This window comes from Corythoichthys intestinalis, chromosome 15 (genome assembly GCF_030265065.1).
Source record: "Corythoichthys intestinalis isolate RoL2023-P3 chromosome 15, ASM3026506v1, whole genome shotgun sequence".
NCBI lineage: Eukaryota > Metazoa > Chordata > Actinopteri > Syngnathiformes > Syngnathidae > Corythoichthys > Corythoichthys intestinalis.
In genome coordinates, this window is record NC_080409.1 from 5,649,611 (window position 1) to 5,662,640 (window position 13,030).

Sequence of the window (13,030 nt, forward strand, 5' to 3'; positions counted from 1 at the left end):
TACTTTTTTTGTAGTTTTACTACGATCTAAAGAGGACAATGTTTTGAGGCCATTTTATTAATAAATCAGATGAAATAGGAAGAAGTCTGATTATTAAGGCGTCGTTCACTAGCTGTCTAGCTTTGGAAAAAGTAGACGCTTCGGAGTGAGGACAGCATAGACAGATTTAAATGACAGTAGAGTGAAATGACCACTACAGTCCTTATGTACCGTATGTTGAATGTATATATCCATCTTGTGTCTTATCTTTCCATTCCAACAATTTATTTTACAGAATATATATATAATTTACAGAAAAATATGGCATATTTTATAGATGGTTTGAATTGCGATTAATTGCAATTAATTATGATTAATTAATTTTTAAGCTGTAATTAACTTGATTAAAAATTTTAATCATTTGACAGCCCTACTAAAAATGTTTTCGTCTGTAAAATTTTACTCCAAAAATAAATAAATGAATAAAGGTTTCCAACTATTTCGAATGAACATTGACAGACGAGCACATATTGTCGCATCTACAAGGACAATGCCAGCTTGGTGATAATACATACTACCCAGCAGGAAGAAAAAGTATTTATTGCCTGGACGCCACGAACTGTATGTAAAAAAAAATTTTTTTTTAAAGTTGTCAGAGTTTAAGAGGTCGCTCTACGTTAGCAATAGCCTAATGCTAATGTGAATGCAATACAAACGCTAAGAGTTACATTTAGTGTGTGTTGATCACTCAGCACAGAGCTTTAAGCTTTCTTATCTTAACATTGCATTTCTCTCTTGCCAAGATAAGAAAACAAATCTTACCGTGTGTTCAAGCCAGGAGACTGGAGAGCAGCAGCACGTCACATGAGTGACACAACCAGACGCTGCTACGATACGTGCTAACTACACAAAAAATGTCACACATTGTGAACATGTGACGGAAACTAATGTGGATTTTCGTCTCCGTCTGCCGTTCGTCTCGTTATGTTTTAGTCTCCCAAAACACGTTTTTAGCTTGTTATCGTCTCCTCATCATCGAAAAGTTGTTCTTTGACGAAATATTTCGTTATAGCCATAGTAGACGAAAATGACATTGGTCTGAAGTGTGTTGTGCCAACTCATTCATTGTTTAAGAGAGAGGCTGTTCTCAGCAGCGTGAGCGTCAAAGCGTGAGTTAATTTGAGTGGACTCACTCATTGAAGCATTTAATAAAGACAAGCATTTTTCTATGTTTTTTCTTGTTTAAAAATAATTCACATAATGAAGGCAGCAGGGTGGGACAGTGACATGTTTAAAACTTTATTTTTTTATCAACTCTTTTTTTTTCGGTATCGGATTGGGATTTGGTATCGGCAGTTTTTCAAAATCAGATAACTCGGAAACAGGTGCAAAAATATGGGTTCGGGACATCCCTAGTCCATATTAGAAATTGACTGATATGGGTTTTTCAGTACCGATACGGATTATTAGTAGTTAGAGGGGCCGATAACCGATTTTTGGAGCTGGTATTCATGAGCAGTAAAAGTGTAAAAACTGGGATAAAAAAATTGAATAATGCAAAAATACCAATAGAAAACAATAGCTCCAAAAGTGCCTACATTTCCTAGACTCAGAAACATCTCTTATAAAGTTGATTGAAAGGTTAAATCAATAACTTGCTCTCTCAAGCAATAACTTGCTCTGTCATTTGCCAAGCCACTGGAGGGGTGTGGCGTTGTGTTTGTCTGGTTTTGGGGGACTCTTGTCGACTTCCTATAGTTTTCTTCCACAACAATGTCAACGGAAATGCAACGCTTGATTGCGGAGCTTCAGCTCATCAACATTGAACAACAAATGTTGATCACACAAATGTTGAGGCGCAGGCGACGCAGAAGATGGTTGCGGAGGTGGTCTCACCGACTGTTGATGCCGCACAGAAACTGGTAGTTTATGAATTCTAGCATCGGGTTGAAGCCAGCAAGCTGCATTGTCCAGCGTTTTGTCCGATTTTTTGGCCTTGTCCCACAACCAGCCAGTGGGAAGCCATAGCAGATTTCTGGCGGCTATGGAACTTCCCAAACTGCGTTGGAAGCCTTCATGGTAAACACGTTATCATAAAAGCACTGATTGACACTCTCAATCAGTGATGATGTATCAAAAGTGTGAACTGTCTGTTGTTGAAAATTAAACATCAAAGCAACTCTTTTGACACCAAACATGTGCTTTATTCTTCATATACTTGAAGTGTAAAATGTAAATAAGTTACAGACTCACAGCAAACATATGTACACAATAAATGATAAAGTGCACCAACCAAAAATACGACTTAAAGTGATAAAAAGCTGGCAGTTTTTGGCTGACTGTGTCACCGCTTCGTGTGGCTATTCGCTTCCGAACACACACATACTTGTCTCGAAAGCTCTTCCATTTATTAATGCAATTTCCGACCTCCAGCCCCGTATTTTCAGCAATCTTCCTCCACAAATTGCTAGCCATTTGGCAATCTTTATAATGTCTTGACGAGACGTTGTGGAGGTTGTCGTACTTGCGGACCTCTTTGATGATACTCTCGTCGGCTTGGTCAGTTTGAAAGTGTTTGAAAATGATGGTGATTTCACGCTGAACTAGAAACAACAGTCTGAGTGGACCAATCACAGTCCATTTGCTTCACGTCACGTCCCAGTTAGAGAAGAGAGGGGAAGGCGGAGGCAGGAGGACGCCGAGGAGCCTCCGCCGGGCGACGCGAGATCGGAGCCCCGACATCCCCCCACTCCCGCGGCCGGCAGCCCAGGCAGAGGGGAGGCCACGCCCCGGGAGCCACGCCATAGGGAAAACATGTGGGACCCACCTACCACCCTATTACTGTGGCTGCCAGGTTCCCGGCTGGCAGCCATTACCCAGCACCGTGATGGGATTGTGAGGGGAGGGTAGTGCAATGTATGCATTAAAATAGGAGAGCTTGGCTTGGGGCAGTGGGACCGCAGCATGAAATTTCTACCCAGCCGCCCGCCCCACCACACTTTGCTGGAGCTCTCCTGTGGAGTATGATGTGGAGCAAACTGTTTGCGGGCTTTCGTGTGTACCGTCTTCAGAAGAGGCTTCCTCCTGGGGTGACAGCCATGCACACCAATGTGATGTAGAGTGCGACGTATGGTCTGAGCACTAACAGGCTGACCCCCACCTCTTCAATCTCTGCAGCAATGCTGATAGCAACGATCTTTCAAAGAAAGCATTTGGATGTGACGCTCAGCACGTGCGCTCAGATTCTTTGAACGACCAACCCGAGGCCTGTTCTGAGTGGATCCTGGTCTTTTAAAACACTGGATGATCTTAGCCACTGTGCTGAAGCTCAGTTTCAGGGTGTTGGCAATCTTCTTGTAGCCTTGGTCATTTTCATGTTACGCAGCAATACGTCTTTTAAGACCCTCAGAGAGTTCTTTGCCATGTGGTGCCATGTTTGAACTTTCAGTGACCAGTATAAGAGAGTGTGAGAGCTGCACTACAAATTTGAACACACCTGCTAACTATGCACACCTGGAACTAGTAACACCAATGAGTCACATGACATTTTGGAGGGAAAATGACAAGCAGTACTCAATTTGGACATTTAGGGATGAGTTTCTAAGGGGTGTACTCACTTTTGTTGCCTGGGGTTTAGATATTAATGGCTATATTTGGAGTTGTTTAAAGAGGAAAATAAATGAACTCTATTATATAAGTTGCACACAGACTACTTTTCATTGTGTCAAAGTGTCACTTTGTCAGTGTTGTCCCATGAAAAGATTTACTTAAATATCTGCAGAAATGCGAGGGGTGTACTCACTTTTGTGATACACTGTAATCTCTAATCCATATATAACACTGTGATATGAGATTATAAGGCGCACCGTTGGCTTTCGAGAAAATGGAAGGCTTTCAGGTGCGCCTTATAGTGCGGAAAATACTGTACTCATATAAACAGTGTATTTTAATGTTTTTCAGTTAAATTGTGAATTATAGTGTGATTTGATGGATGGGTCGTAAAATGTAAAAAGTATGATGGGTAATAACATATTCTAGTCGATATAAACAACATAACTCTGCATGGAGGGATGAATGGATGGACCATACATTCAATGTTGCTGATGCAGTGAGTGGAGACATCTAATGGGCTGTAAGAGTGCGAGTGTAAGGGAACTTAAATGATTTATGGTGTCGTGTATATGGATATCATTGAGTGGAGTGGCTTTTTTTGACGTTGTGTTGACAAGATCCTGCTTTTCTTCTCCCCAGTGGCAGAACCCATGGTGCCCTTGGTGAGACCCTGGTGGACGGACATGGACTTTATAGTGCTAGGAACTGTGGGCTGTGCCTCGGTGCTTTTCCTTCTTTCAGCGATCATCATTTGCTACAAGGCTATCAAGAGGTCAGTTGTCCATTTGTCTTCTTTAAACCGCTGACATGATTTGTTGTTGAAATGCGGGAGAGCACAGACCTTCACCGTAGCGCTGTGTTAACTGCAGCAGAAATAAAGCAGCAAACGACAATAAATGTATTGTGAATACACACAAAACAACCAACCTGAAATTCAAACGTGATAGATTCCATAGTGACCCACTCAGTGAAAGAAAAGGAAGAGTGAGTTATCTATCTTTTGGTTAGCCTCCACCAATGTTAGATAGCTATTTTTTGCTTCTGGTTCTTTTTACAAGCAAATATAAAGTGTTCTTACTCTACATTCCAAAATAAAGACATTTCTAAGCTCAGTGCAATTGAACTTGGCGAATTTATGTACTCTGAGATAGTGAGACATCCATTGTTAATGTGCAGATGGTCCTGGCATGCAGTTTCAAATATCCAAAGGAGCAGATTTAAACAGAGCGGTGCAAGAATATGTTGTTACGTTGCACAAGAAGGCTGCCATTGTTACTTATTTTCATTTGAATATTTCATATTTATGGCCTAGTTGTTGTTTTTATACAGGTGCACTATACACTGCTGGCCAAAGGTATTGGCACCCCTGCAATCCAGTCAGATAATGCTCAGTTTCTCCCTGAAAATGATTGCAATTACAAATGCTTTGGTAGTAATATCTTCATTTATTTTGCTTGCAATAAAAAAACAAACAAACAAAAAAAACAACAACAAAAGAGAGTAGGAAAAAAAGTATTGGCACACTTTAAAAAATCATGTGATGCTTCTTTAATTTGTTTAATTAACAGCACCTGTTACTTACCTGTGGCACATAGCAGGTGGTGGCAATAACTAAATCATACTTGCAACCAGTTAAAATGGATTCAAGTTGACTCAACCTCTGTCCTGTGTCCTTGTGTGTACCACAAGGCATGGAGAAAAGAAAGAAGACCAAAGAACTGTCTGAGGACTACCGTACGCAGTGTCATCAGTAAGTGTAAAGCCCATGGCACTGTGGCTAGCCTCCCTAGATGTGGACTGAAAAAAAAAAGTTACGAGAGATTTCAACGAAAGATTGTGCGGATAGTGGATAAAGAACCTCGCCTAACATCCAAACAAGTTCAAGCGGTCCTGCAGTACAACAGTGCGAACCCGTATTATCTGTCGGCGTCTGAATGAAAAGGGATTCTGTGGTAGGATACCCAGGAAGACCCCACTTCTTTAATCAAATTCTGGAAGCAAGAAAACTATCTTCAACTTGACAGTAACAAATCAGACATAATCATCTTCGACCCTTCAGCTCACATCACAGACAGTCACTTTTCCGTCACCATCAACAACTGCACCCTGCCTCTCTCATCACATTCCCACAACCTAGGTATCATTTTTGACAGTAAACTAAGATTCGATCAGCACGTCAACCACATCACCAGAACTGCCTTCTTCCACCTCAAGAACATAGCCTGTCTTCGCCTCTCCCTCACCTTCTCTGCTGCTGAAACCCTCATCCATGCCTTCAGCTCCTCCAGACTTGACTACTGTAACAGCATTCTTTTCTGTTCTTCATCCAAACTCATCAATAAACTACAATATATCCAAAACGCCGCTGCACGCCTTCTCACCCGGACCCCCTATAGGAACCACATTACCCCCGACCTCCATAAACTGCACTGGCTTCCTATTTCATACAGAATTCAGTTCAAAATCCTCCTTATCACTTAAAAAGCACTCAATAACTTCCCCCTCCCTACCTCGCAGACCTTCTCTGTCCCCACACCCCCTCCCGTCACCTCCGCTCTTGTAATGGCAACATCCTCGCACCGCCCCAACAAAGAACACACCGAACTTGGGGGGACAAAGCCTACTCTGTTGCTGCCCCCTCCCTTTGGAACTCACTCCCTAAACCCATCCATACCTGTAAAGACCTTCCCACATTCAAAAAACTGTTAAAAACTCACCTTTTTAAACTAGCTTTTACCATATAATTATTTTCTTTATTGTTTTGTTCTGTTCACGTTGTTTGCTGTTTTTTTGTTCCTACTGTAAAGTGTCTTTGAGCATTGGAAAAAAGCGCTGTACAAATAAAATGTATTATTATTATTATTATTACTTCTGACCCAGAGACATTTAAAAGCCAGCCTGGAGTTTTCCAAAACTTACCTGAGAAAGCCAAAAACGTTTTGGAAGAATGTTCTCTGGTCAGATGAGTAAAAAGTAGGGCTTTTTGGGAAAAGGAATCAACATAGAGTTTACAGGGAAAAAAACGAGGCCTTCAAAGAAGAGAACACGGTCCCTCCCCATAGTCAAACATGGAGGAGGTTCCCTGATGTTTTGGGGTTGCTTTGCTGCCTCTGGCACTGGACTGCTTGACCGTGTGCATGGCATTATGAAGTCTGAAGACTACCAACAAATTCTGCAGCATAATGTCTCCAGCAGGACAATGACCCATAACACACTTCAAAAAGCACTCGAAAATGGTTTGAGAGAAAGCACTGGAGACTTCTAAAGTGGCCAGCAATGAGTCCAGACCTGAATCCCATAGAACACCTTTGGACAGATCTGAAAATGGCAGTTTCGAGAAGGCACACTTCAAATTTCAGAGACCTGGAGCACTTGCCCAAAGAAGAATTGTCTAAAATTCCAGCAGAGCATTGTGAGAAACTCATTGATGAATACCGGAAGCGTTTGTTCACAGTTATTTTGTCTAAAGCAGGGGTAGCCAAATCCGGGAGACATGGAAAACAAGCTGCCCCTGGTACCCCTGGTCTAAAGAATCTGCTACCAAGTGTTAGGCTGAGGGTGCCAATACTTTTGTCCGGCCCATTTGGGAAGTTTTGTGTAAAATGATAATGATTTAATTGTTTTTTTTTAAATTCTCTTTTGTGTTTTTTCATTGCAGGCAAAATAAATGAAGATATTACTACCAAAGCATTTATAATTGCAATCAATTTCTGGGATAAATTGAGCATTATCTGACAGAATTGCAGGGGTGCCAATACTTTTGGTCAGCAGTTTACTTATATTGTAAGTACGACTTTACTACCGTACTGGAGTAGTGTGGTTAGTGTGGTGGAGAGTTCTGTTCTTAACCGAGAATGCATATCTCTATTTTGTTGTAGTTTGCAGCATCTTCACAGTCAATTCACCTCTGACGAATGTTGTCAACAAGATTTTGTTTACTTCTAAATTAAACACTTTGAGGTCAAACATGAGAGCAAATTATGGCTATTTGTTCATCTACCTGTGGCAGCAATTTATGGTGACAGGTAGGAAAACTGAGAGCTTTTTCACTAGATGGCAGAAGGTACAATTACCCTGTGTATCCACTTTGGGAATGGCGTGGCTCAGTGGTAGAGTAGTTGTCCCCCAACCCAGAGGTTGTGGGTTTGATTCTCTGCCCTGATGACTTGCCTAAGTATCTTTGAGCAAGATACTGAACCCCACATTGCTCCTGGTGCTGCGTCACCAGTAGGTAGATGGCAATGTAGTGTAAAGCGCAGAGGTTAATTTGTGCCGGCTCATGCCGGAACATGTTCCGGTACCTCTTGATTTTGGCCTCCATGTGTTCCGGGACTTATTTAGTCTGTTCCGGCACCTTTTGTAAATAATAATGATTATATTATGCTAGGCGACGTGGAAGAGACTGTGAAGGGATGAACTCATCATCATCGCTTGCAACGCTAGCGCCATCTATATTAAATAATGTCACGAATCCCTGCGCATTGCCGAACGGAGGACACATTACATAACACTGGACACCACCACTCTAAAGTCATCGTTGCCCGAACTTTTCATCAAGCATTTGGGCTGAACAGAAAACAGTCACTTTAAATTGTAATGCTTGCTAAGTGAAAGCTTGGCTGCAAAAATAACACAGGAACCTTGACGCTTTTTACCCCCTCATTTTATTCTTCTTTCCGCCACCCTAATGCAAAACAAACAACAAGTCACTGGTGGGCGGCTATGCAGTCCACCAATTGGAGCGTCGCGCTGGCGCACCAATAGACCCCACTCACCAACGTCACACAAAGATGTGTCGCTGTATTGTGCCGCCATATTGTCCGTCATTGTGTGTCCGTATTCTCAATGGTCTCAATTTATCGTGCAATTTATAATGCAATTCATGGAAGCCCCGGTGCTTTCAGACGCTGTAAACTCATTGGATGTGTTGCATAAAAGGCGTTATGTGGAAAAGTTTCGGTCGATCCATTTGCCAGATTCATATTTGATGCCTAAATCGATATTTTTCGACCCGCTGTCTTCGCCGTCTCTGCCTGACATCTGCTACCCTGATATCTACAACTATCTTGTCCACAGAAACTCAGCCTATTCTCACGAAACTTTGAAAAACTTTAAGAGCAGCACTCTAAGCAACATTACCCCGTGTGACGCTTTACTTCCAATTTTCTAAAATGGCGACAATCAATAAACAAAAAAGTTGACTGCGATGGCCGACACTTCAAGGATAGGTGGATATTGGACTATTTCTTCAATAAAATACGCAACAACTGTGTCTGCCTCATTTGCAAAGAGACAGTCGCTGTTTTCAAAGAGTTCGATGTGACGCGATATTACCAAACAAGACACGCTGACATGTACGACAACATTACAGGGAAGATACGCAGCGAGAAATGAAAGCAACTTGAAGCTAGTTTAATTTCACAGCAGCAGTATTTCGCAAGAGCCCGAGTGTCGAAAGAGAATGCCACAAAGGCGAGATTGTTGAAATTATGAATTAAAAAAAAAAAATAATAATGCAAATGTGAGACACAGAAGGGCTTGCTAAAATTTGTTTAAATATATTGTTCTACGTAAATCAGCCAAGGTAGCCCCCCACATTTCTACGACACCAAATCTGGCCCCCTTTGCAAAAAGTTTGGACACCCCGTTTAACTGATGATCCATAGACGACTTCTTTCACTTGTTACCAGCTAAATATTATTAAAAAAATAATGATGGTGGAAGAAATAAGCATCTTGAATTTGAAACTGTATGTTTTCGGCGATTAGCCTCGCAATAATCTTAATTGTGGTTGTCAGCCCAAAACCCCCTAAATATATATTAAATGCATCTTACCAGATATAAAATGACTACTACATAATCTGTGGTGATCGTTTGGTGCCCAGTTTTCTCGTCGAATTGCAGCAGTCCATCTCACTCTCCTCTCCGGGTCTCTCAGAATACGGTAGAACTTCAAGTCTCTCCGTCTATCTTCTTTGTTACTGCAACCAACCGCCACACACGCCTTCACCATTTTGATTATTAATGTTAACGAGCAGAAAAACACGCCATAATAGGAGGAATTTACGTAGCGGTAATGCGTAAACACGACCAGCTGACGGACAATATGGCGCGGAGGCGTGGTTGTGACGTCATGTGAGTGGGATCTATAGGAGCCCTGCGTTGACCCATAAATTACCGTGCCGATGACAGCCCCGGTGATGCTACAATATAAAACGTTTTTAAAAAATGTCCAGCCATCAATCCATCATCTTCTGCTTGCTCTGTGGTCGGTCCGCGGGGATAAAATAATAAGATGCATCGATTCATTTACAGAACATATCACAAGAATTGCATGTTGTTTCCAATCTGCACTTTGGGTTAGCTTTGGCTTTCAACTCCAAACCATAGTTAAAGTCAACACTGCGCTTCCTTTCTCTCCCCTATACACTCACCCACTTCTTCTTCTACGTCAAATTGGCAATGCCGGTCACACTGAAAAGGGACAGCGGCCCCTTGGAGATGCTGGTAACAATGTTGTTTATAAAATGTTACGTCATTTGAAAGAGTCAGAGATTTGTTGATACGCTCAAAAGCTGCACCAACAAATCAGTCCCTAACATAAATTAGAAAAAACTTTAGGATCAAACGGTATTTCAACATGCCTAAAAGATAGTCAAACGAGTCAGAAAAGCAACAATGACAACAAGGAATGTTTTGGATAACTAAATATGGTAAGCTAAATAGGCCGCCGTGCCAATCTTTTTTTCTATGTTTTACAAGTTAGACCTGTTGAAAAACTAATTGCTGACTGTAAGTCCCACCTGTGGTTATGTGGACAATTGCCCGTGCTGTGCAGAGTATAGCCTAAATAATTCTAAATTGTTGTCATAATATTCATACCATGGATATTATGCTTTTAATTTTTTTATGATTCTTTTGCTGGTACTATGATTCCATCTCTCTTGTGAAGCATCTTTGTGTGGCTTGAAAAGCGCTCTAGAAATACAATCTATTATTATTATTATTAGTAGTAGTAGTATTATTATCTGAAAATGAGACTTATAAATCCCACAGCATGGCAAGTGGGCATTTGCGTGTTGTTTTCGACACCAGTTTTTGCCTGTTTTCCGGGACCTGTGTGTGTCTAGTCTTACCTGTGCTGTCATATATACTGTACTTTGCGTTCCCGCACCTTATGATTTACAAATTAAGCACTGGTAAAGCGCTTTGAGCACCTTGAAAGGTGGACAAGCACTATGAAAGTATAAGACCATTTACCATCCACTTGTTGGATTTCTTATTTCCAATTTGTCTTGAATGCTGCGTTGCTCTGTATGTGTGATAATTTATTTAGTTGGTCAACCGTTTTGACTACGTCATTGTTGTTGCTGCGAGAAGTACGAGTGATATATTTTAAAATATATTCATTTTATAGACCCTTTTAACCACTAAGCCTATTAAAAATCATGGTAAATAATATTTTTTAAAAATAATTTGTAGTCCTGTTAAATTATGCTACTTCTAGTAACAGTCTTATTTAAAGGATGTTATAAGCCTGTTGAAATACACCATACCTACAGTATGCTACTACAATATTTTTTACAAGACGTTATATGCCTGTTAACTGTCGCACCGCTACCCATAATCTTTTTAGTGTTTCGACACTGGAAGTATCTAATGTAAATGTGTGAAAACACAAATTAGATTTGTCCGACGGGACAGCTGTCATCGATAGTCCCTGCCGTTGAGCTGCTGTCAGCAACGTGTAGTTTACTTTGACGAGGGAGCGCAAATCAACAGAACACCGGTACTAATCACAGCATGTTCCGCCCAACTAGCCAATCCTCATCACGTTTGCAATGGCGTCACAACCCCCATTCCTCCTTCCCCCTCCCGCTCTGCTCTATCCAGGCAGAACGTAGCTAATGTGTGACAAAATCAACTGTCGACAACTCGCGCTACATTTACCAAATTGTAGTAACGCACCCCTTCACCTCCTCAGTAACGGTAACAGTGTTGCAAAGATGGGAAAAGTGATTCATTAGATTACTCACTACTGGAAAAAAATAACGCTGTTAGAAACGCCTTTACACTCTAATAATAAGATCATTGACGGTAATGTTCTGTGCAAAGCGTCAGTCAATTTCAACACACGCTAATTGGTGCCATGAAAAATATTGAAAACCGGACTTTTCATAAATTTATTTATCGACGAGAGAGTTGCGTTTGTGTTTTATCAAAAAATCGCTAAAATGGTTCAAACCTGTCATGCTATGTGGTTTACAAATAGCCATTTGTCGCAATGTAGTACCCATGAGTTCCCGAACGCGAGAAAAAGAGCTGGACTACGCAGACAATGAGTAAAGTTCGTCAGTGCTAAGAGGGCTAATTTTGCAGACCCAGCCTCCGGCACGGTTTTGTAGGGTGCGCATTTTACACCTGAAAGCTATAACGAATTATGGACAAATGAAATCAGGTTTTACTAAGAAATTGCTGCTGAAAGCAGATGCGGTGCCCACCTACACACGCAGCCACCTAAATGTCCCGAGATAACAAGAAAGAGGACGATGACTGGCTCTGATGAGACCACCCCACCACCCCAGGCAAAGCCAAGGAGGGAAATGGCCAGAGTGAGTACTCTTTTATAATAAAAAACATATCATGCATTGGATATAGGACTGGACACATGTATAAATTATCGCTCGTAAAATATATAGAACAAATCCTCTAATCCCATTCATATTTGTGTTGGTTGGCAGAGCGAAAACCGATGATAGCACATTAAACGATAATTATTCTATACATTACTTTATTTTGCGGTCACGGTGTATCAGCTTCACAAAAAGAAATGCAAAACAAACCTTTCGGTGTTTCTGTTGCCGCCGTTGTTTCATCAGTGTGATTGCTCCCCTCAATGATCCTTTCAGTAGGCTGCATTGGCTTTCGTTTGGGCTCAAATTGATAACCCAAAACACCAAAGAAAGGTTCATAACTCTCCTCGTCACCATTAGAAGAATGTTCGTTACGTCGGATTCGTCGCTGCAACTAGAAACAAAATTGTCCGCCATCATCGCCACCATTCAGTACTAAGCACTGAGCCAGTTGTTTCCTTATAGTGACGCCACGCACACAATATGCTAGATTTCCGGCATCTCGGGGGCAGGTCCTTTTAGCTGTACAATCGACCTAATTTCTATCATTTTCTTGGTGTTGCGATGTGTGTAATTACACGAAGTGGCATGATATGAATTCAAAAGGCATGTGTTGATGGATAAATGATGGAATATTAGCATTTCCCCAGGTGTTGTCATACCGTTTAACTCATTTGTTGCTATTGATTAGAGGTTGACCGATATATCTGGCTGATAAATGGACTTTTTTTTTTCAACATCGGCGGATTAACAAACAAAAAAATAAGCTGATTAACACTAGAACTGCCGAGGGTGGATCAGTTGAT

At 41.3% G+C, this 13,030-nt stretch overlaps 1 protein-coding gene across 1 annotated transcript in view; it reads left to right on the top strand.

Annotated features, from left to right (window-relative positions):
• The window catches only part of prima1 (proline rich membrane anchor 1), a 117,373-nt gene that overhangs the window by 21,292 nt on the left and 83,051 nt on the right, over nt 1-13,030 (top strand). Inside the window, exon 3 of the mRNA XM_057859237.1 lies at nt 4,231-4,363. Within this exon, the coding sequence (XP_057715220.1) occupies nt 4,231-4,363 (133 nt within the window). The remainder of the gene's footprint in view (nt 1-4,230; nt 4,364-13,030) is intronic.